Genomic DNA, 26,005 nt, shown 5'->3' with positions numbered 1-26,005 from the left:
GAAGATTAGAGATGGGAAACGGGCACTCCCTTGACTTGCATCCTCTGGTCTGCTTTAACACAAACCAGGAGGAAAAGAAAGCTAGGCATCAGAAGCAATGGGTGGCAGACCTATTAATGGCTGATCTGTACAGTGATCTGCCCTCAAGGAGACCCAACAGGCCAGTCCACTGCAGTGGCTTTCAAAGTGGTAAGCCTGGGCTTCAGCAGAAGTCAGCTTGTGAAGAGCCCTGGCAGCTCTGCCAAGAGTTGGATCACTGGAAATGGACCTGCCCTGGAGTCGAAGGATGCCCAGGTCAGAGCCACAGATCTTATTGGCTCTAAGCTGAAAAGCCCTTCACTTAGCCCAACTTCCAAAGTGACCACTGCAGCTGAGGGGATCGTCAAGTAGGGTCAGCAACATTGCAGGCAGAACTGTAAATTTCTTGTTAGAGATGCCCCCTGCCTTTACCTGGCCAGCTCTCCTCCCAGGCCAGCCAAGTAATGAAAGTCAACAGAGTGCCTTCCCCTAGGAGGTTCACACCTCCCTTAGGATATACTCCATGTGAAGAGATAGATAGGTCTGGGCCTCTTAACTTACAAGGCCTAAAGCCCACCAGATTATTATCAAGCCCCTTCTATCAGGTTCTATTTGCCTCTCAATCAGAAAACTTAATTGTAGCTTAGCACCTTTCTTAGCTCCTCTAATAATGACTCTGTCCTTTGTTCTAGACCCTGTCTAGTGCACTTGGGCCTCATTCCTTTGTAATCATAACCTCTACCACCAATGGCTCTACTCCCACATGTGTGTACTGATGGTCCTCATCCCCACTTAATGCTGTATAATTGTTCAAACCTGGTAAATGCCACTCTTAGGATCATTGGTTACTATCCTCACTCTGTCTTTTATGACCTTGTCTAAATATGATCAGAGTCGGCAAACTTGGAAGGCTTCCATAGCCTTGGCAACTCATGACGACAGCCTAGGGTGGTTACTGGCACCATAAACTAGAGTGTCAATTTGTTGGGTCAACAACAGGAGCCACTGTGCACTTGCTCCTCATGTGGGATCTCTGTCCTTAATGTGCTGTACATTGTGATTTAATGCTATAACTAGTACTCAAACAGTATGTTTCACTTTGTGTTTCTGTGTGGGTGCAAACTGTTGAAATCTTTATACTAAATTGATCTTCTGTGTATAAAGAGAATTGAAAATGAATCTAGATGCAAATGGAAGGGGAGAGGGAGCGGGGGAGGGGAGGGTTGCGGGTGGGGGGGGTTGTGGGGGGGGGGAGCCATTGTAATCCATAAGCTGTACACTGGAAATTTATATTCATTAAATAAAAGTTAAAAAAAAAAAAACAAACCTAAACTCTTCTACATTCCTATCTAAAGGATCATAAAAGTTGTGATAAATAAGCTATGAGACCGTGTGCTTTCTTGTTGTAGTGTTCAATAATCAGAATTTTGCTATTCTTTTTTGACAACACATCATGCTAATCAACACTTCTTGTAATACATAAAAATCAACTAGAGAAGTCCATTTTCTGAGGTTATAGAACCTACTGACAGGGAAAAGCAAGTGGGAAATCATTTCCTGCCTAGAAAAAAAAATTCCTTATGAATCAAGTTGACAGGACCCCACCCAAGGTACATCCCACAGCATTTAGTAATTTTGTTTTTACACAGCCCTTTTTTCATAATCCAAGTGAAATCAAGCTGATTAGCAAAGCACCACTTTATGAATTTCTGTACAATTTCAACCACTAGCTTAAGGAAACAACTGAGGTGGTGATGAGGGGGCTGATATGAAGAAATACCTGCTTTCACTTTGCTCCTATGTTTCACATACCAATGACATGCATATGTGGGCATGCACACACACACACAGCACACTCAAGTCTAGTCTTTATCTCCACCCTTTCATATTGAATAGCTGGTGCCAAGTATAATTTTTCTGCCATTATTGAACATCATGGATACTGTTAAACTTTATGTTATGACATGTTATCAGTTACTCTTAATCTGCTAAGACTGGCTCTGCTATGGAGAGGAACACACACAAACAAGGGCGATGCTGCCAACTCACAACAGGGTTACTGCCTGCAGAAACAATGTTTACTTGTGCTGCAGTTACTGAAGGCCCCTGGCATCCCAGTCACTATAGAGACAATTTCTAGATTATCACCAATTAAGGGTCTGGGGTAATGCAAGTCTTGGCACTATTCTAGACAGGAAGGGAAAGTGAAGTGTGAAGTGATTATGCCCTACTCTGAAGTTCCACTGTACTGCACCAAGAATTGGAGAACACTTGCTTTCCCAGTGTTAGGACTGAAGAATCAGTTTGTTGCTCCTTGATTACTCTGTCAGAGTTAACACTATGGAAATGGAATCCCTTAAGCAGTCCTCATGAAGCATCCTTTAGTCACTTCTTAGTGGTAGTGGGATTGTGACAATACATCACAGCTTCACTAATCAGAAACCTGCACGCACACATGCACACGCATACACACATACACAAACACATACACACACATGTGCACTTCATTAGACATAAGATAAATATTGGAAATCCCCATCCAACAATTCAGAACTAGACTTCTAAGGGTAGGTCTGGTTAGATGTCCTAGTCATACAGGAGGAAGAGGTAGGCCAGTTCAAAGAGAGCAATTTAATTTATTTAACTTTCACTATAAACTCCATGCACAATACTACTGGGAAACAGGTTAACCACAAATAATGAGATGAGTTTAGAATTCCACATAAATATATTACTAAATAGTGAAGTGGCATGTTTTTGATTTCATCACTCAAGTTTTTGTGAACTATCCGCTACATTCTTGGCAGGATATCAAGCACTATGGGAAAGTTCACAGGGGTACAGAGGTTCTGCTTTGAGTAGCTTACCAAATGAAAACAGATTTGAGATGAAAGCACACAGATACTACACTTCCTACTTAAGTACTGAATGATAGTGTGTGGTAGTAGTGATGATTTCTATTAGTGATAATTTCTACTAGTGAACACCTCCCATGGCTTGGCAACCAAACTAGGTGCTTTACGTGTATTCAGTATGCCCTTGCAATATATGCACGGGAGCAGATTTTTAAAGGGCTTTAAGTTATAGGTGTGCCATGAAGAGGGGGATCTGTGAGGAACCTGAGCTTGGAGGATGGAAGTGATATACCTAAGTAGAGGTGGCGGTAGCCATGACAAAGGTGGCCTGGGACAGGCCATGAGAAGCCTGTGTTTGCCTTTGTCAAAGGTGTTAATTTCCAGGGTGGGGAGGGATGGGGAGAGTTGGGTATTTTGTATGTTGTGGTTTCCACAGGAAGCCAAGGCAGATGCTTCAAGAATAAGTGAGTCTGTTAAACTGATCAAAACAGCTTAATTGAAAGAAAATCTAAAGGAAGATGACATTTCTAGTAGGTATGGTACCCACTTGGATTTTGAAAGTGAGGAAGATTAGAAGAGTGAAGTGGGACTACAAGGGAGCAATCACCGTTGCTTGCTAAAGGGATGTAGTAGCAATGGGGACAGCAAGGTCAAGCTTGCTGGCCAGGAATTTCACAGCGATTCATAAATGGATGGGGCCAAGTGGGTGGGAGGAAGGCACTGAAATGATTCTTTGCTGTTCTCTTATCAACTGAGCAAAGACATGGGGGAGAGGTGGAGCCATGAGTTAATGAGAGACCACAGACTGGGGCCAGGCAGGAGGACAAGGAAGGATGTTCTTTCCTCACTGACACCACGTGGTATCTTTACAGCAGGGACATGCAGAAGAACTAAGCCCTCTTTGGCCACAGAGTCCAATCTCCTTAAAGCAACATTCCACTGACTACAAAACCTCACAGCATAAACACAGACGATCTAAACTCCTCCACTAGATTACAAGGGCCTTGAAGGCAAGAAGCACGCTTTCCCTCTCTCCTATCTGCTGCTAGGCCGTGTGCGTAGACGCTTAATACCTGTCAGTTAAGTTGAATTAAATTCCTGTGCTTCTGAGGATGCCAGGGAAAAGAAGAGCAGTGATAACATCAGCTTTGTGCTCAGGCTGCCTTGCTGACTGTTTCATCCAAGATGCCTGGAATAATTGCTGTCACAGGCTAGGTGCTCAGCAGATAAAGAATGGACAATCGAAGGGCAATCAGCAGTTCCCATCATTAATGAGCAGAAGCTCTGAGAAGCAATGCTGAGAGCAATGCCCTCTAAGTCATAGCCTTTTGAGTCTTAAATGCCTTGTGCACACATTTCCACTTGACACATGCAGAGACCGGCTTCCATGGCACTACTGGATTATCAGAGACCATTATTTTAATTTTATCTTTTACTGAAGCACAACTTCGAGAAGGCTAGTGTGCAGGCATGGACATTCTGGGCTGTCTGCATAGGCATATTATACACTTATCTCCCCATTAGCCGTACTAGGAACATCTCTAGCACTCGCTCCAGCAAGCTGTCCGCTGTCCCCTTTCCCCAAGAAAGTTATTTTATCCTTTTCATTGTTCACTTCCTTATGAAAGCCTAAATTCTTTGAGCTCAAAATATCTGTCTTCTCTGTGCTTTGGAATAGTCACTCCAAGGTGACTGATCTCACAAGACTTTGACTTAACAAATCCAAGACAATGACCATGGGGCCCTGCCAGGCAGACCTATTGCCATGTGCATTAATAAAGGAAAAGGGAAGTGAAAAAAAATAAAAAGGACAGAGAAAATATAAACACCAAGTCATGCATCCCAACTTGCAGTGCACTGGAGCAGACCCAGTACCAGACAATGCTTGAAGTAGAATCTCTCTGGAACCACACACAAGAGCTATAATAAGAGCATAAGCTGCCGGAGTCTGGACACCTGCTGTTCTGTTCCACAATAAGTACCTGTTTTAAGTACTCCTGCTCCCACCGCAAACACAGCCAGACAACCCTAGGCCTTGCCCTGTAGAGAAGGCACTCTGGTCTCACAAGCAGAAGTAGGCCATCTCACTACCCACCCCTGAGAGCTGTTACATTTAAGCACAGAACACCTGCTTCATTACTGTTGCTGATGAGGCAAATGCTTTATATGGTGATCACTCGATGTGAAAACCAATAGATCTCAGACTTCCTTAAAATATACCCGAATATGAGTAAGTCTTTCACTGTTGAATTCAGTGTCTGACTTTTCTTTGAGTGTCAGAGGAGTCCTGGTGATGACTCAGTGAAGGCACAGGTACAGATTTTGATATGTGGATCCCTATTTCATATCAAATTATCTGAACTCTTCAGTGAGTAACCAATTTTCTGGTCCCCTGTGGGGAAGGGATGAATACGAACTTGCGTGTCTGCCCACAACCAAAGGGAGCCCATAAAGGTGGCTTTGTCTCAGTGTATAGATGAGGATGAATATTCTTCACAGTCAAGTTCAGCCCTGAACTTTTGAGAAGTGGAAGCTTATGCTTTTAGATGATTGTTTATTAATGGTTAAATGAGGGTTATTTTGGCAGGCTCTGAAATGTAAGTTCATTGTTCTTTCTTTTCACAGTTTCTACAAAGCTGTTATATTAAAAGTGATCTGAAAGGATAAGATTTATTACTTGACAAAGTGCCCATCCAGAAACCCTTGTATGATGGGTCTTCAAAAATTCAAGGAGGACTGGCGCTATGGCATAGTGGGTAAAGCCGCCGCCTGCAGTGCTGGCATCCCATATGGGCGACAGTTCAAATCCCAGCCGCTCCACTTCTGATCCAGCTCTCTACTATGGCCTGGGAAAGCAGTAGAAGATGGCCCAAGTGCTTGGGCCCCTGCACCTGCCTGGGAGACCCAGAAGAAGCTCCTGGTTCCTGGCTTTGGATCTCCTCTCTTCCTCCCTCCCTCCCTCCTCCCCCCTCCCTCCCTCGCTCCCTTCCTTTCTCTCTCTCTCTCTCTGCTTCTGCCTCTGCCTTTCAAATAAAATAAATAAATCTTTAAAAAAATTCAAGGAAAATGCATATTATGACAAATAAGCATGGTTTTCAACATTTTAAAGTTATCTTTTAGTCTCATTTTCCCACAAGCTCTTTGAATTCCTCTCATATGTGGGCTGGCCTTGTGGCATAGCAGGTGAAGTCACCATCTATGATGCCAGCATCCCATATGGGCGCTGGTTCAGGTACTGGCTGCTCCACTTCCAATCCAGCTCCCTGCTATTTGCCTGAGAAGCCAACAGAGGATGACTCAAGTGTTTGGGCCCCTGCTATTCATGTGGAAGACCCAGATGAAGGTACTGGATCCTGGCTTTGGCTTGGATCAGGGTTATCAACCCTGACTGCTGTGGCCATCTGGAGAGTGAATTAGCAAATGAAATTCCTCTCTCTCTCTCTCTCTCTCTCTCTCTCTCTCTCTCTATATATATATATATATATATATATAAATTCTGACTTTCAAATAAGTAAATAAATCTTTTTTTAAATATAAAGAGTTTATCCTCTAAAAAACAAAAAGAAAAAAGAAATCCTCTCATATAATTGCAGACAAGCAAGTATCACTCAAAAGGTGGCAGCCACCAGTTGCGCCACGACTGCCCTACAAAAGCTCCATTTCAGCTTCCTGGAGTCTGAAGTCTTCCTGCCTCACTGCCTGCAGAAAGCTGCCAGCGGGAAACGTCACTCTCTCGATACACAGGCTGAACACAGTGCAGACAAACAGGCTTCTCAAGTCTTTGGAGAAAGTTTTATATAAACAAAATTGAAGTACTGCACCTCATTAAACCTCAGTGCTGATGAAATGTCTTTTATCATCCAAACAAGTTTAGTGTATCCTAGGCAGTGAACAATTTCATCTAAGTTTTTGGAAATGAACAAAATCCTAAGTTGTCCCTATCAACTTACTAACTGTGAATAGTATATTAACGGCTTGTCAATCACATCACAGAAAGTAAATGTATGGCATAGGAGAGAAGACAATTATCCTTTGTTTGTGGAAAAAGACATTTCTAGGGGCTGGCACTGTGGAGCAGCAGGTGAAGCCACTGCCTGCAGTGCTGGTATTCCATATGGGCACTGCTTTGAGTCCCGGCTGCTCCTCTTCTGATCCAGCTCTCTGCTATGGCTTGGGAAAGCAACAGAAGATGGCCCAAGTCTTTGGGCCCCTGCACCCATGTGGGAGACCTAGAAGAAGCTCCTGGCTTCGGATTGGCGCAGTCCAGCCATTGTAGCCAACTGGGGAGTATACCAGCAGATGGAAAATCTCTCCTCTCTCTGCCTCTCCTTCTCTCTGTGTAACTCTGACTTTCAAATAAATTAATCTTTACCAAAAAAAAGTCATTTCTATATACAGTCTGGAAATGAGGAGATGATTTCTAATGCGATACAAAAATATTAAGAAAGCAGCAAGCAGAGAGTCAGCTTTGCCAGTGTGACTTCTATTGGAAATAAAGAAAGAAAGCAAGTATAGTTCTTAATTTGGGTCTTTCAAATGTCCTCAGTAAGTTTAACTCTGTAAAATAAGAGTTATCAGAAAGAGTGCTGGCTTTTTCCTGTTGACTGTTCTATCCTTATCAGCTCAGCAGTTCTTTTGAGTCAGAACCAAAGGCTGACACAGTAGGTCACAGAGCCAAAGTATCCGAATATATACCTCAGCTCTCTCACTGACTAGGTATGTGACCTTGCACAAACTACAGGTCCTTTGTAAGCCTTGATTTCTTCATTCACAAGGATGAGGAGTTCTGTTGTACAACATGTAAGAAAGGAATGAGAAGGGACCAGCATCCTGCTTGGCCTAGTGGTGAATACTCGGTATACGATATGGCTTTCATTCTTAGGATTTTGCCATCAGTGATCAGAATGTCATCCTAGCTATGCTCTAAGCTAATAGTGTTTCCAAATCATTGTCCCATTCCAAAAGAGGAAGAAATTATTTTATTATTTATTTTTGGTGAGAAAGAATTTTTCTTTTAAGAGATTATCCATGTTCTGGTTCACTCCCCAGAGGGCTACAATGGCTGGAGCTGGACCAGGTTGTAACCAGGAGCCCAGAGTCCATCCAGGCCTCTCATGTGGGTGGCAGGGGCCAAAGCACTTAGGTCATCTTCTGTTGCTTTCCCGGGTAGGAAGCTGGATCCGAAAGAGGGCAGCTGGGGCTTGAACTGACGCTCATGTGGGATGCTGGGCACTGCAGGTGGTAGCTTTAGCCAGCTGCAACACAACGTGGCCCGAAGAAAAGAATTTATCATTTTATTTTATTTTTATTTGACAGGTAGAGTTACAGACAGTGAGAGAGAGAGACAGAGAGAAAGGTCTTCCTTCTGTTAGTTCACTCCCAAATGGCCGCTATGGTCGGTGCTGTGCCAATCCGAAGCCAGGAGCCAGGTGCTTCCTTCCAGTCTCCCATGCAGGTGCAGGGCCCAAGCACTTGGGCCATCCTCCACTACCTTCCCGGGATACAGCAGAGAGCTAGACTGGAAGAGGAGCAGTGGAGACTAGAACCCAGCACCCATATGAGATGCTGGTGCTGCAGGCGGAGGATTAACCAAGTGAGCCATGGCGCACGCCCGAAAAGAATTTCTAAAATACTATGTGGGAGGAAGAATTCCAAACTATTTCCTAATGCAGATCATGTGCATCTTCTATGCAAACAGAGCTTGAATCTCATCAGAGTCACGTAAGAGACCGCGAAGCTCCTGCGAAAGCCTAGCACAGGATCATTTTGAGGCATCTGAGCACTGCAAGCACACAGAGGGAACTCTAGGAGAAAGCCAAAGGCCAGGGCAGCGAGGCTCAGATAAACAGGAACAGCTGCATGCTTCTCACCAAGCTTTCATATTTCTTTCCCGTCTAAGGAGAATCCAGATTTAAATTTTCATTTTCTTTTTTCAGAATCCACAACCTTATGCTGTTACAACACAAGTATACATAAATTTTTGAATTGTCATTTCCATTCTAATTCCTACATCCTAGGGTTAATTTTGTTTAACAGAAAATAAAGTAATAAAGATAACTTGAAAAAAATTATCCATATTTATATCTCTCTGAAAAGTTTTCATTTTTATCTTTTGCTTTCATTTATTTATAAATATAATCATCACAATGAGTTTATTAGTTTCACATACAGTTATAATAAGCATTTTTAAAAATGTATTTGTTTGAAAGGAGGGGTTTACAGAGAGAGGTCTTCCATCTGCCGGTTCACTCCCTAAATGGCCTCAAGGGCCAGGGCTGGTCCAGACCAAAGCCAGGAGCCAGAAGCTTCTTCCAGGTCTCCCATGCAGGCGCAGCAGCCCAAGGACTTGGGCCATCTTCTTCTTCTTTTTCTTTTGATTTATCTATTTATTTAAAAGTCAGAGTTACAGAGAGAGAGAATGAGGGGCAGAGAGAGAGGTCTTTCATCTGCTGATATACTCTCCAATTGGCTGCAACAGCTGGAACTGTGCCGATCCGAAACCAGGAGCCAGGAGCTTTCTCAGGGTCTCCCACGTGGGTGCAGGGGCCCAAGTATTTGTGCTGTTTTCTACTGTTTTCCCTGGCCACAGCAGAGAGCTGGATCAGAAGAGGAGCAGCCGGGACTCGAACCGGCACCCACATGGGATGCCTACACTGCAGGTGGTGGCTTTACCCACTATACCACAGCACGAGCCCCATGTTATTACTTTTAAATGATTACATGCTATCTTGTCACTTGATAATAATATTTTAATCAGATTAATCACTAATTATATATTATATATATTATATTAATATCTTTATTAATATTAGACACTGGAGTTTTAAGTTTTGATTCAGATTTGCTATTTTAGACTCTATATATGTAAATTTAATTATGTAAGTCATAATAAACTTCTTTACACATACATGTTTTATGCTCCTTTATGATTATTCCCTCACAATGAATTCACAGGAACTCAACTTCCAGGTCAAAATATCTGGACATATTTATGATTTTTCTACATCATCATGCTGCCTTCTAAGTGTACCATGGCTATTGCCATTTCAAATTCTTCACTGAATTATGAACTGGGAAGGTGGTGTGTTAGCCCACATTACTTATTTTAGAAGTGAAGAAATGAAATTCCCAGAGATTAAAAACATAAGGTCCTAGAGCTGATTAATGGGAGAATCAGCTCTCATACCCAGGCCTTCCGACTCCCTCTTCAGGGCCCTCACTGTGTCACGTTATTCTGATTTTCTCACCGGCCTAAGAATGCTCTCAAGTGCAATGCCAGCTGCAAGCCAATACAGCAGGAAAACAGAACAGGACAAATGAACGGTATGAAGGGAATCAGAAAATATGCAAGAAGGTAGACACGGGTAGCAGCGAGAACGGAAAATGCGATGAGCGGCGGCACTGAAGAACTTCCTGAAGTTATTCCAGGTCATTGTTGTTCCAGAAAGTCTGCCTGTTTCCTAATATCAGGGCCTCCCCACCCCAAGGAACTTTACTGATGAGGAGGCAGCAGAAATTCAGTGTTTAAATTTTCATGTGAAGGGATTATAGTAGACTTAGGCATTCACCATTCCCAGCAGAGCCCATCTCTTGATCAATAATAATTAGTGTCTCATATTCCAGAGCACTTGATATGCCTGATATTTCAAAGTACTTTAACGTTTGCAGTGCACTCCTTCCTGTACAAGCTTACAGAGTCAGGACAAGCATTACTGTCCCATTTTACAGATGGGGAAAACAATGCCTCGGAGAGCAAAGGTCCATGAAGCATAGCCGGCAGAATCAAGACTGAACCCTCAATCTTGATTTCTAATGGAATGTTCTTCTATATTAATGTGAACTTTAATTCTTAATGAGTAAGGTCAACTTACCAAGAATAAAATTATTATCATGTAAACTGTTAGCTTTTGAAACTTAGTTTTTTTTTTTTCTTTTTCTGACCTGACTTAGAGAGTCTACCGCCCATAAAACGGGCTTCTAGCTTTGCCTCAGGCAAGTCACTTCATTCTGCTGCTGCTGTATCTCCTTTTCTGAAGTGAGAGCCTTGAGACAGCTGGTCTTTACGGTCTTTTCCCGTGTTGGTATTCTATGTCATGTGCATTTCTTAAGAACTTTTTAAAAATTTGACAGGCAGAGTTAGACAGTGAGAGACAGAGAGAGAGGTCTTCCTTCCGTTGCTTCACTCCCCAAATGACTGCTACGGCTGGTGCTGTGCCTATCTGAAGCCAGGAGCCAGGTGCTTCCTCCTGGTTTCCCATGCAAGCGCAGGGCCCAAGCACTTGGGCCATCTTCCACTGCCCTCCTAGGCCACAGCAGAGAGCTGGATAGGAAAAGGAGTAACTGGGACTAGAACCGGCGCCCACATGGGATGCTGGTGCCGCAGGCGGAGGATTAACCAAGTGAGCCACAGTGCTGGCCCCTTAAAGAACATTTTCACAGGTGAAACTAAATTTCAAGTCTCCTCAAGTGACAGCCCAAGCTAGTTCAAGATTTTTTTAAAGGCATAAAAAAAACCCCAAAATTTTAAATGTACACACATTCTAATGGCTCGAAAAATTTAATTTCCACTCTCAAAATAGGCAAAAGAATGACAACCTTGTTTCTATTTCAGAAAGATTCCAAGCTATAAGCAGAAGAGAACATCTAGAAGCATGACACCAAGGGAACAGCCTATGACATTTTTTGGTTGACCTTTGAAAAGCACAACCTGTGAACAATGAAAGGCTGTACACCTGAGTTCACGTCAGATTCATAAGGGCTGAGGGAATGAGTGGAGGGCTCAGTCTAGCGGGGTATTTTCCAACCGCGGATTTTCACCCAGTAGTCAGTCATGAGGTTGACACGGCAGTGGACACCAGCATGTTTACCAGTGTAATAAAGTGAATCGCAGCACATTATCAGAGCACGTGGAATGTACAGGAACAGTCAGGCTAGTGTTGTGCTGCTGCTCTCAGCCTCAGAGCTGGGGCTTCTGTTGGCTCTAAGGAGTTGGTGCGCTGCTGAGTTTGGCCTCTGGAGAGCACCAGGGAAAGGCGGCGAGGCTGCAAGGGGAAGCTGGAACTCGATCCTTTCTGCCTGGCCTCCAGTTCTGGCCATCATCCCCTGCAGTACATCTTCACTCCGCAGGAACAGCTGGTTCCAGTTTGCAGCTCTTCTGCATTCCCAGGCCAGCCTCTCTGTGTTTCTCCCAAGACACCAGCTGATCACTGTTTCCTTCTCAGAAGCCTTATCTGGCTCCCTGCTCTTCCTTTGAGCGTCTAGGTTCCTATAACTGAACCTTTTCCTGCAATCCCCTGGTCCTCTGAGCGAGAACAGTGCCATGATACCTCAGGGCAGTGCGAATGGATGAGGGCCAGTCCTTGAAATGGTTGTGCTTGGTCTGCACCCACATCAGGAGCTTGCACCAGAGTGTGGATTACCTACGTCACCAAGCACACTGCTGACTTTTCTTTATAACAGACTCTCTCAAAGACACGCAGGGAGTGGGTTTACATGCAGGTGCCAGCTCTTTACCTCATCACAGACTGGTAGTAAACAGTCGGCAGGCAGATCAATTACTCTGAGTAACAGCCTGAGTGGTTCCCCTGGCTGACGGTTATTATGTAAGAGTCACTCCTAAAATAACGCTCCTGGTTTCTATTGCCTAATGGGCCCCTGACTGATTCACAAGTTAGGTGTAGGTGTACCTTGAGCAACGCCTCCTTTAATTATTTGCATGCACCTGGATGCATGAAAAATGTCCCACATGGTCAAAAAGTTCATAATTAGCCTAGCATGTAGATTATAAAAAAAGTTCACTTGAATCCCTGTAACACATGTATCTATATCATCTTCCTATTACAATATATTTTTAAAAACACATCATGGAACTCAAAAAAAAAAAAAAAAGAGAGAGAGAGAAAGCGAGAGTTCTCCCTAATAGAAAGTTGATCCTCAAATGAAAAATAAAAAGGTAACAGTAAGTGAAAGCTATCTTATTCAATTTTTACGGCTTGATATGAGGTTTCTTTCAGGACCTAGGAAAATATGCTAACCTGTATGAGTACATCATATGCTAGGCCTCTGGAGTACCTTAAGCGATCCTGGGTCTTCTTTCACAAAGGTACCTATCTCTGCCAATCATATTTATGGGCAAAGTCACTGGTACAGTTACACAGCTGTCACTGAAACAGACTCTTCGTCAGGCTTACCTTCTATAATTACTTAAAGCTGGCAATAACTTTACTTAATAGTTCTCTAACACGTCCATAAGAGCAATGCCTAATAGTGTCCACCTCCCTATGCTTTTAGGTAAGAAGGAGACTTATTTAATCCATCCTAGAAGATGAGCTATAGCAGGTTCACTTGACCTACAGGCAGCAGAACACAAGTTGTCCAGGCATACTCCTAACAGCCCATGTAATAATCCACATTAAAAAAGTATACCTATCTATCTATCCAAACTAGAGAAGCAGACAGAAAGACAGCACACACTCCCAAACACTGGCTCACTCCTAAATGTCCATGAGGGCAGGGGCTGGGCCAGGCTCAAGCCAGTAGCCAGGAAATCAACTCAGGTTTCCTACATGGGTGGAAGGGGCCCAGCTGAGCCATCACTGCTGCCTCCCTGGGTCTGCATTAGCAGGAAACTGAAGTCAGAAGTGGGATCCAGGTACTGAATCCAGGTACTGTGATGTGGGACACGGCACTTTTTTTTTTTTAATTAATTAATTTATTTGAAAGGCAGAGTGACAAAGAAAGAGAAGGAGAGACAGGGAGAAAGATCTTCCATCCACTGTTTCCCTCCCCAAATGGCCATAATGACCAAGGCTGGACCAGGGTGAAGCCAGGACTAAGAAACTCCATCCTGGTCTCTCCCGTGGATGGCAAGAGCCCAAGTACAAGTATTTTCTGCTGCCTTCCCAGGTGCATCAGCAGGGAGCTAGATGAGAAGCCCAGGAGCCAGGACCAATGCTGACCCTGGGAAATGGGCACATTAACCAGTATCTTAACTGCTAGGCTAAATGCTTACTCTTAATATTAAGTACACAGATTTTATATATTGGCAGTGAAGGGCAGCTATAGCCTCTCCCTTAACTGGTCCATTACTCTGCTATTGAGAATTTTCCTACTATACTTTCTGGAAAAATCTGAACACAAAGACAAATTTATTATATACTAACGGAAATGTGTGTATCTTATTTCAAAACATGTAGGGCACTCTGAAAATTTTAAGTTCCTTATTTTTGTTATTTCAGATGCTGTACCCATAATAATTTTTTCTCTTGGTTTTGATGGACAGACATACAAGGACTGTCGACTCCAAGAAAGATGATGAAAATATTTTTAAGATTTATTTATTGGGGCTGGTGTTGTGGCATAACAGGTGAAACTGTTGCCTGCAATGCTGGCTTCCCACATCAAATCAGTATTCGATTCCTGGCTGCTCCATTTCTGTCCCGCTTCCTGCTAGTGGCCATTTGGGCAGTGAACCAGCAGATAGAAGACCTCTCTCTCTCTCTCTCTCTCTCTCTCTCTCTCTCTCTCTAACTCTGCCTTTAAAGTAAATCAATAAATCTTTTCAAAGCTATTTATTTATTTGTAAGGCACAGTAACAGGGGGTGGGGGGAGAAGATGGAGAGAAAGGGGGAGAGAGACAGAGATAGAGAGATCTTCCATCTGCTGGTTCATTCTGCAAATGGCCACAACATTTTAAAAAAATATTTACTAAAGTACTTAAAATTCTATAATTGCAATAATGACTTTGTTAGGTCAAGTTTGCTAAGTTATCCAGAGAAAGAAGCCTTTGAAAGTCCTGCTGAGGTCAGGGAAGCCTGGTGAAGCAGAGAAAAGACTCGAAAAGAGACTGCAGCATGTTTACCTCGTGCTTCCGTCTTTCATGAACTCACGGTGTGACCTTCAGAATGCTACCTATCCTCCTTGGACAGCTCTTCCTCAGCTGTCAAATGAGACGCCTGCAGAAGACGGCTCCTCCTATCTGTGTCAGGACCCATTTCCATGTTCCATTGTGACTAAGACTGAGCTATGCGGCTCTTTCAAAACCAAGTGCCATTTAGATGTCACTAAAGAAAGCAAGCCCCAATACAAGCTAATCAATAGGAAGAACAGGCCAGCGCCACGGCTCGGCTCACTAGGCTAACCCTCTGCCTGCGGCGCCGGCACCCCGGGTTCTAGTCCCGGTTGGGGCGCCGGATTCTGTCCCGGTTGCTCCTCTTCCAGTCCAGCTCTCTGCTGTGGCCTGGGAAGGCAGTGGAGGATGGCCCAGGTGCTTGGGCCCTGCACCCGCATGGGAGACCAGGAGGAAGCACCTGGTTCCTGGCTTCGGATCAGCACAGCGCCGGCTGTGGCAGCCATTTGGGGGGGTGAACCAACAGAAGGAAGACCTTTCTCTCTCTCTCTCACTGTCTAAATCTGCCTGTCAAAAAAAATAAATTAAAAATAAAAATAAAAAAATAGGAAATACAAACTCTAGCTATCATTTTTTGCACCACCGCCCCCCTTTTAAGCATTTGTTATAACCAGAGGCAGGTGGAAAACAGATATACTTTAAGGAAAAACAGTTTCCAAGCAAACACCCCATTGACCAGTCCTTTTACGGCTTTCTATCAACCCATCAAGGACTGGTGCATAGAACTATTCTCCTTCTATTCTGTTTGCTCAGGGATACAGCAAACCACAGTGAAATGGCAGGTGTTTTCTTCTAATGACAGACAGCTACACTTTCGCCTGCATATGAGAACTAAAAGAGACCATATCCAGCAGGCCTGGGGAAAAGGGCACAAAGGAGCTCCTGGCTCTCACGTTCCACCTTCCCCACCTTCCAAGCAAGATATGTATTAGAAATGTTCATGTCCATATTTACAAGAACATTTACAGTAAGGCATGCCACTTGGCAATACTCTACTTTCAAAATACTTTTGTAAGAAATAACTGTTCTGGAGGTTAACGCAAAAGGTATTTAAAAAAAATTTCCTACCTTAAGCCAAATCATTATGGTTAATGTGCATAACAACTATGAGATAAGTCTTTGTGAGACAAATTTAAGCAGCCCAAATTGTAAATAGGAGGTTGAATATCCCTTATCTGAAATGCTTGGGACCAGGAGTGTTTCCAGATTTCAGGGGTTTTCAGATTCTGAAATACTTGCATAGACTCTACCAGATGAGCACTGATAATTGGCTCAAAAAGCTTTTCCATTTCGGAGCATTTTGGATTTTTGGATGAGGGATGCTTAACCTGTGAAACCTATAAACATTGAAATAGCCAGAAAAAAGACTATGGCAGCCATAAAGAATGACTTTAATAGAATCTGTTACTGAGCACAGCGGCTAACGCCCTGGCCTGAAGCCCTGGTATCCCATATGGGATACCAGTTCTGGTCCTGGCTGATCCACTTCCGATCCAGCTCTCTGCTGCGGCCTGGGAAAGCAGTAGAAGATGGCCCAAGTCTTTGGGCCCCTGCACCCACGTGGGAGACCCTGAGGAAGCTCCTGGCTTCAGATCAGTACAGTTCCAGCCGTTGCGGCCAATTGGGGAGTGAACCACTGGATGGAAGACCTCTCTCTCTCTCTGCCTCTCCTCTCTCTGTGTAGATCTGACTTGCAAATAAATGGATAAATCTTTAAAAAAAAAAAAAAGATCCTGTTACCCCAGCTCATGTGGGAGATAACAAAGAAAAATAGCAGAGAAAACACAATCCACAAAAGAACTAAGTTTTCCACCAGCTACTGGTTTAGGTCTGTCAATAACTCGGTAAGATAAGTTTTACTGGTGAAAGTTGTAGTAATAACATACATTGCAACAACTGATGTTTTCAAGTTGTGTGTTGACAGAACTTTTTTCAAAGCAACAGATGGATTTCCTTAGGCTCTGAAAACCACCTAGAGTGGAGACCGGGGTTAGCAATATCTTTCATTGTAATGTTCTACTATATAGAATCAACTGAAAATATTTTATAGGTAAACAATAACACACAAATAGTTTCTAGAAAACCTGTTAGATTGTTTAAAGTATTACTGTAGTCATACATAAATACATGAGAAATGAGGGGTCTTCAGAAAATTTCAGGGAAAATGTATAAGAAAACTATGCATAAGTTTCAAAAATTTTTTGAACCCAAATAAACTTATCTTTCCATTCTATGTTCTGTGAATTTTTTGAACTCACTTCATATAGGCTTCAAATTTCCTGTGAATTATATATAGTAATTTGACAGAGCCTACCTTTTTCAGGAACCGCACTCCATAGGTAAATACGTAAAGGTAAAATGAAAATCTCCACCTGCGGAAAGTTAAAAAAATTATATGGCATCGAGTTTATGTATGTCACAGCATATTCTGAAATAGATAAGGAGAAAAAAGTTCATTTTTGTACGGCTCCTGCCAACCAGAGATTCAACTTAACAAGCAACTGTTAGCAGAACAAATACATTCATGTGCATTGCTAATAGTAAGCATTTCACTATTAATCATTACATTTACAACCTAACCTCTCTCATGATTTTTTCAGCACTTATAATTATTTCTCCTGAGTCACAACCATTTGCAAGTGTAGAAACTGAGACTGAACCTTACTAAGTGACTTTCTCAGTTATACAACGCTAGAAATCCTAGGGCTGGGATCCAAACTCAATTCTATTCTACTACCAACTACATATTTTATTCCCTGTCTTCCTAGTGCCCCACACCCACTCATAACGCTTCTATAATTTTTTAACTAGTATAGTAATCATAAACATATATCCCCACTTTCAGAGAGAAAGTCTAAGTGTGGGTCTGGTATATAAGTTACCAATGTAATTTATTGGCTTATATTATTTTTATGATATTCACATTTATTGTTTTGCACCTAATTTTGGATTCAGCTTACCAAGCCCTCGTCTAGGAACCTAGAGCATGGGTAACATAAATTAATTTTTTGTTCAGTTAATTACTATATTTGTCTGTTTGCTCATCTTCTCTTTCCCTGACATGGAATTTCCCCAACATGGGAATTTTCTTCTTGTTAATCATTCTTGAAAGGATATGAAGGTACATAAGATAGTCTTGAATTATTTGTCTGATTCAGCTTTTGAGTAAATATCTATAGCTCATATTTGTGTAAAAATATAAACCTTAATATTTGACATTTTTTATCTTTTCATAAATTTTTATTTATTCTATATATAACATACATTATTTATATATTTGGAAGACAGAGAGATAGAAAGACAGATGGAGATCTTCCATTTGCTGATGACTCCCCAAATGCCTGCTTGGCCAGACCAAAGCCAGGACCCTGTAACTTAATCCAGGTCTCCTGCATGAGTGGGAGGGACCCAAGTACTTGAGCTATCACTGCTGCCTCTAAGGGTACACGTTAGCAATAATCTAGAATCGGACGTGGAGCTAGGGAGCCAGCGTTGTGGCATAACGAGTGAAGCCACTACCTTTGGCATAAGGGTGCTGGTTTGAGTCCAGGCATCTTCATTTCCAATGCAGCTTCCTGCTAAAGTACCTGGGAAAGCAGTAGAAGAAGATGGCCCAAGTGCCTGGGCCCCTGCTACCCATGTGGGAGTCTTGGAAGAAGCTCTTGGATTTGGTCTGGCTCAGCCCTGGCTGTTGTAGCCCTTTAGGGAGTAAACCAGAGGATAGAAGCTTCTCATTCTCTCACTTACTCTTTCAAACAAATAAATTAAAAAAAAAAGTGGAGCTAGGCATGAACCCACACATTCTCAACATCTGTGCCAAACGCCTACCCCTTCTTTGTCTTTAGTAGCTATTTATCAATATCTTTGTGGATGTTCCTAAAGGAAAGTGCACAGAATCTGGAACATTAAATTATACCTGTACATGGCAATCTTACGCCATTCCAAACTGTAGGTCTAGCTGTTGGGCCTTAGTTTTTAATTGAGGAAAACTTTTAAAGTTTTAAATAAAGAGAACATTTTATGTTCTTTAATATGATACATGTGTGTGTGCATATGTTTATATAAGACAAACTCTTAGTCTACTTAGTACCCAATTCCCAATTTTGCTTCTTGCACTTTCTGAGTATGAATAACTGTGCCGTTATAAGCTGGCTGGCTCTCACTGAATAACCCACCTGCAGTCTTGGTGTTAGAGGTACATCAGATTATAAATCACACAGAAAAACAAGAAGAAGGTGACTTATCAGCGCCAGTCCATCCAAAGGCAAACTGAGTTTAGGGGTTATAAGGCATGTGAAAATTTCAAGATAAAAATAAAAGGTGATTTGGCCGGCGCCGTGGCTCAACAGGCTAATCCTCCGCCTTGTGGCGCCGGCACACCGGGTTCTAGTCCCGGTCGGGGCACCGATCCTGTCCCGGTTGCCCCTCTTCCAGGCCAGCTCTCTGCTGTGGCTAGGGAGTGCAGTGGAGGATGGCCCAAGTCCTTGGGTCCTGCACCCCATGGGAGACCAGGAGAAGCACCTGGCTCCTGCCATCGGAACAGCGCGGTGCGCCGGCCGCAGCACGCTACCGCGGCGGCCATTGGAGGGTGAACCAACGGCAAAAAGGAAGACCTTTCTCTCTGTCTCTCTCTCTCACTGTCCACTCTGCCTGTCAAAAAAAAAAAAAAAAAAAAAAAAATAAAAGGTGATTTGGAGAATTGATTCAAGTTCTGTACAAAGCTATCTGAAAGAAATGGCAGCTATATTTAAGTGAGAGGAGAGAATAACGGGAAGGGGCTTTGGAAAGCTGGGTGAGATCCAACGGGAGACGTGAGTGTCCTCCGGACTTTCATGGGCACATTCATTCCTGAGATAACCAACTTTTCAAACATTTTGGAATCCAAGCCAGAACTAGAATTCAGAGAACAGTTTTGAGCTTTGGGGTTGAAAAGTCCGCAACTATTAAGTCATAAAACCTGAAATCAAGGAGAAACAATAAAAACTGAAGAAGTCGTAATGACTCGACAGAAGCTACAATATATAAGTTCAATGTTTCTAAAACCTCATGTAAAAGCCCTCCTGTGAGTGAAGAAAGTTTACTTATTGTAGTATCAGAGACAACAATCTAATTTTCACCCCTTTTCCACCATCAATTTCTTCAGGGTTGTGGCTGAGAATTTCTATGGATTTCTTCCTGTTTGGATGTATAAATTCTAGATGAAACATTAAAGCCAGGCATAGTTTCATGGACATGATGTGGCTTGTATAGTCACACAGGGACCCATGCTTGACTTAATGCTTTGCTGTCACCATCTCAAAATTCTTAATCATTGTTGAACACAGGGCCTAGCATTTTATTTTGCATTTGGCCCTAAAATTACATGAAGACACAGAGGTTCCCTTAACTTTGAACAAATCTGTTGACATCCTTTTACCTCAGTTCTATCTCGGTAATGGGAGGGTGGGTTTGTGCTACAATGATGATTCAAGGATTTGGTGACGTATGTAAATCCCCAGTCTCTCCTATTCCCTCTTGTACTGAACCAGCCTACTTCACACATTTTCTAGCTCCTGGAGCAACTGATTTTGGAATTCTTTTATTAAGTGATTTATAACAACTGCTTCAGGTCTAATACTCTTGTTGGTAAGTGGCAATCAGTCAGTTTTATAGTGCATTTTATAGAAGTCAATGGAATTTCTACTATCACTTATGCATCTACATGGCATTTCATCACTAAAATGACCCAGTTTTCCTAAGACATGGGCTCTATTACAGGAACACTGATGTCTCCATCATTTGAATAACAACTTGTGATGAATATTTACAAGGCACAAAATATCTTCAGGAAGAAGACTTTCAAACATTTTACAACATCAAAAAAGGACGTTTTTATTTGTGGAGTATCATACTAGTTACGTTTTAAATGCTAGCCACCAGTTCCTGGTAGAATCTCTCCTGAATTTGACTAACATATCTAGAGAGAGAGAGAGAGAGACAGACAGAGGGAGGGAGGGAGGGAGGGAGGAATAAAGGTGCATCTGACCACAAAAGGGAAGGTATGATCTCCAATTTATTGCTAGAATCAGGAAATAATTTTTACAACAGAAAAATAAAAATATATTTTAAAATGTGATTAGAGACAAGAAACAAGCTGAAGGAAGGACATCTTTGCACATTTCTCTTTCTCCACTTTATGCCGTCTTGTCCACGGGTGCAGAAGTCTGCATCCGTCAGAACCCCAGACGGCTTTCGGTCATGAAGTGAGGATACTTTCCGAGGCAGCAGTAGAAATCCCCCACCCATCACTTGTGACTGCTACTTTAAGAGGCAACTGAAAAGCAAGGGAAGAATTTTTTCACCCTGGCATCTTCAGCTGCAGAAAAGCAGATTTAGGAACAAGATGATCTGTGAAGGTGTTGCATGCTGGGGGTTGGAGTTCTTACATAATCCATATAGGAAGCAGCAGAGAACAAGGCACTGGAGATGGCGCTCTCCATGCAACTCTTCTGGCCTATCAGAATCAGGTCAGAGCCTACAAACATCCACCTGCTACCAGGTCGGAGATCTTCTAAAGGACTCCCACTGGCAAACCAGAAGAGCAGGAGGGGGCCCAGGGCGCTCCTGTATCCCCTCCGTGAGCACGTCTAGATGGACATTTCAAAATTCAGAAATGAAAATAAGTTAAATGTCAGCAAGGGTTTACTAAGTAGTACCTTACTTGAGAATAATTGTGTGCTAAAGAGTCAAAGGAAGAACAGTCTCAAATGATGTCCTAGGGGAATCAGAAGTTAATTTTTACTAAAGTATTTGGCATTGTCAACATCATACCACAAGACATGACCCCTAAAAACAAAAGTAGAATGCTGTAAATCAATAAAGCATTGCTGGGTACCATAAAAGGAGATTATAGGTCAAATGAGGAAGTATTATAGATCGTAAAAATGAAGTGCAGCATTATTATCCACACTGGGGCACGGGGTTGTGGACATATCCCATGTAAAATCAAATCACTCGTCTAGAGGATAAACCCCCATCAAGCCAGAGAAAGAACCAAGGGATACAAAAAGATCCTCAGTCTGCAGGACCAGAACAAAACAAATCTAATTACAGTCATTTCTGAGGGAACATGAAGTGAAATAGAAAGAATGATCAAAGATATGTGAAAAAAAGAAGGGGATTAAGTGTATTCCCAACAATATCAGTTCAAATCCACAGTCTGACAGAAATTTTGAGTTCTAGGGTAAAAATGAAAGGGGAAAAACAAGCCTTCAATATTCAGGCATGAAAACAAAAGCAAGTCTACACAGAAATCACAGGGAAACGTCCAGGTGGTCTCCAGTTGTCTCCTTTGTATCACAAAGGCCAGCACAAAGGGAGGATTTAACCAAGGAAAGCTACTGCTGGCCAAATGTCTTACATTTGTCAAGGAATCTGAAAGATATATATTCAAGAGCTCTGAAAATATATTACTCATTAACCATTACTAAAGAATTACTTAGGCCATTCTAACCCACAAGGATACAAATAAGCATTAGGAATACAAAAATTATAATTTTAGAATAAAAGAACAAAGGTTAGCAACATAAACAGTTGTCCTAAATTTCATCACCAAATGAAATTCTATTGTTCTTAAGATATGGAATCAACCCAGATGTCCATCAACTGATGACTGGATAAAGAAAATGTGATATATATACACTATGAAATACTATTCAGCCCTAAAAAAAGTTGCAACAAAATTGATGCAACTGGGAACCATTATGCTTAGTGAAATAAGCCAGTCCCAAAAAGACAAATATGTTTTCTTTGCTATGCGGTAGTGAACACAGACTACCAAAAATTCATAGGAATGACAGACATCTTGTGATTTCATTGTTGTTTTTAGCCCTTGTTTATGTCCTGTGGGAAATCTTTCTACTTTTTACTTGCTGAATATTATGGTTAATGGTTTATTAAGCCTGTGATTATAGAGTAGACTGAAATTATGTTTTTGCAAAAATTAAAAGAATGGAAGAAAGGAGGGACAGTTGAGGGCAGGAGACAGGGTCATCTTCTTAGAACTGTATTTATGAAATACATGAAATCTGTTCTCTTTATGTTAATAAAATTTTTAAAAAATAAAAAAGAAATAATTTAACATAGAATACTCAACAACAAAAATTAAAGGATGAATCCTTACATTATATGAATGAAATCAAGGACTGGAAAACGCAGTATCATATTCATTCTTGTAAGGAAACTTCCAAAGATATTTTAAATATTTAAAGGAATATTCTTAACTATTTTTCTCTTGTTATCAAAATAAGTGTCCGGGCCCGGCGCCATGGCTCACTTGGCTAATCCTCTGCCTGTGGCGCTGACATTCCATATGGGCGCTGGTTCTAGTCCTGGCTGCTCCTCTTCCAGTCCAGCTCTCTGCTGTGGCTCGGGAAGGCAGTGGAGCATGGCCAGGTCCTTGGGCCCTGCACCTGCATGGGAGACCAGGAAGAAGCTCCTGGCTCCTGGCTTCGGATCAGTGCAGCATGAGCCATAGCGGCCATTTTGGGGGTGAACCAATGGAAGGAATTTCTTTCTGTCTCTCTCTCTGTCAAAAAAAAAAAAAGTGTCTGGGGCTGGCACTGTGGTGTAGTGGGTAAAGCAGCTGCCTGTGATGCCGGCATCCCCCATGGGCACCAGTTTGAGTCTCAGGTATTCCACTTCTGATGTAGCTCCCTGGAACGCACCTGGAGAAGCAGCGGACAATGATGCAAGTGCTTAGGGCCCTGCATCCACATGGGAAACTTGGAGGAGGCTTCTGGCTTATGACTTGGTCTGGCCCAGCCCTAGATGTGGGAGCCATTTGGGGAGTAAACAAGTAGATGAAAGACCTCCCCCCCTCCAACTGTGCCTTTTAAATAAATAACTGAATCTAAAGGAAATAAGTATCTTTCAAAGTTTCCTCATAAGGATTTTTTAAAAGATTTATATATTTATTTGAAAGGCAGAATTAGAGAGGGAAAGACAGAGAGAGATCTTCCATCCACTGATTCACTCTGCAGATGGCTTCAACAATCAGTGTTGGGCCAATCCACAGCCAAGAGCCAGAAGCTTCCTCTGGGTCTCCCACATGGGAGAAGGTCCCAAGCACTTGGACCATCTTCCGCTGCTTTCCCAAGGCCATTAGCAGGGAGCTGAATTGAAAGTGGAGCAGCCAGGACTAGAACCGGTGCCTGTATGGGATGCCGGTGCTGTAGGCAACAGCTTTACCTGCTACGCCACAGCACCAGCTCCCCGCATAAGGATTTAAACACAGCTCTGGTTACAAATGATAAATTGAACGCATAAATTTACCTCTGTGCCTTTATGAATCTACCACTGAATTAGTGGAAGAAGGATTTTGTTAAGTGAAGCATTACCTCCCAAGGACAGGCTCTCCACTTTGGAAGCTGGAAAGAGAAAGGAAGGGGTGATAGCTTAGTTAGCTGCACCAGCAGTGGGATACTAGGCTGCCGTGTGTGAAGACTCCAGATGAGGAAGCACCCTGCAAGGTGGGAACTTCTACTGGCCACAAAAGCCTAGTGTTCAGCTTGTCCAAGGCCACACAGCCAGTCAGTGGCAAAACCAGGACATGGACCTAAATCCTCTGTCCAATTCCGTAGAATTAGAGCACACTATATTGCCTAGAGAAGTTGATGTGTTCCACTACATTGGCTTGGACATGAAAGCCTTTTATATCTATCAAACCTGAAAATCGGAATAAGAAGCTGGTAAAAACCACCACCCACAAAATCTGGTTTACTGCCCTTATACAACAAGGCTGAATGGGGCTTTTTGTTCAAATCTAGATTAATCAAATGTGCCATAAAAGCAGGGAATCAGAGCATTGAGGTGGTGTGTCTTGCTACCAGGTGTGACCCCAATGCCACAGGGATCCTAACAGCTGAAGGAGGCAGAAGCAGGAAAAAACAGAGCAGTCCCCTGAGCTCAGCTCAGCAAGGCATCCGAGGACAAGAAGGGCAGACCTAAAGGGGTCTTTTTATTTAGAACATTTATGTGGTGCTTAGGCTTATCTAAGCACTCTACAGATTGGAAGTCATTTAGTGAAACTACTCCACACAACAACATAGGCACTATTCTCATCATTTCTATTTTTTTTTTTTTTTTCAGATGAGAAGACAAACACAGAGTGGTCTAAGGGCTTGCTCAGGGCCATGCAGCAGCTGAGAGAGCGCATAGGTCTGGAAGGCAGGCAACTTGGTTCCGACATCCGGGCTCTCGACCACTAGGCTATGCTGCCTCTTCCAGATTTTACACGCCTGAACACTGGAGACGACACATTCAGTTAAAATAGTGCTTCCCACCTGCTGGACACCAACAGACACGACAGACTGAGAAAAGTCCTCCAGTTCTGGGTACAAGGGCGGGCGGCATTCATGCTTCTTTCCAATACCAGGGCAGTGAAAATAACATTGAGCTTGCGAACCAAAGCCAAAGACAGTTGCCCCACTCTCTCCACCTGCTGCGTCACTCCTCCCTCTCCTTCAGGACTCGCGTCAGGTGGGAGTTGTGCTATGAAGCCACGTTTTCTGGATGCTGCCACAGTGAAAGCACTGTAATTCTCTACCTCCTTTCTCAGCCTCGATGAGACCTGCATATTTATGTCTTGTTTGCGATTTCCAAGGGGGAAAGACTGAGTCATACTTCATATCTCCAAATTTCTGATGGCAAACATAGTACCTAGAATGAACAGTGCCTACACAGACATCCACATTTTTATTAAGGGTATAAGTCCTCCCATTATTTATTTACTTTGATTATATTTAAAATTTTTTCTTTGAAATGCAGAGTGACCTCTGGTGTGTGTGTGTGTGTGTGTGTGTGTGTGTGTGTGAGAGAGAGAGAGAGAGAGAGAGAGAATTTTCTACACGCTGGTTCACTCTATAAATGCCTGCAACAATTAGGACTGGGCCAGGTAAAATCCAGAAGCCTGGTACTCAATCTGGGTCTCACATGAGTGGCAGGGACCTAAGTACTTCAGCCATCACCTGTTACCTCTCAGGCGTCCAGTAGCAGGAAGTTGGAATCAGAAGCAGAGCAGAGACTCAAACCCAGGTACTTCAATTTGGTGTGCAGACACCGCAGGTGGTATGTTAACCTCTGTGCCCAATGTCCTTCCCTACTTTTATTTTAGCCAAAATAGACCTTTATAAATTTATCAATTATTTCAAAAAAGTGAGCAGATATGAACAAGGAAGAGGAGAGA

At 42.7% G+C, this 26,005-nt stretch overlaps 1 protein-coding gene across 1 annotated transcript in view; it reads right to left on the bottom strand.

Annotated features, from left to right (window-relative positions):
• Positions 1-26,005, bottom strand: part of CERS6 (ceramide synthase 6) — a 345,732-nt gene that overhangs the window by 147,288 nt on the left and 172,439 nt on the right. Inside the window, exon 4 of the mRNA XM_062187587.1 lies at positions 17,096-17,153. Coding sequence (XP_062043571.1) covers positions 17,096-17,153 — 58 coding nt within the window. The remainder of the gene's footprint in view (positions 1-17,095; positions 17,154-26,005) is intronic.

The sequence above is a fragment of the Lepus europaeus genome, chromosome 1 (assembly GCF_033115175.1).
Source record: "Lepus europaeus isolate LE1 chromosome 1, mLepTim1.pri, whole genome shotgun sequence".
NCBI classification, from domain to species: domain Eukaryota; kingdom Metazoa; phylum Chordata; class Mammalia; order Lagomorpha; family Leporidae; genus Lepus; species Lepus europaeus.
This window is presented reverse-complemented; position numbering and strand designations above follow the sequence as displayed.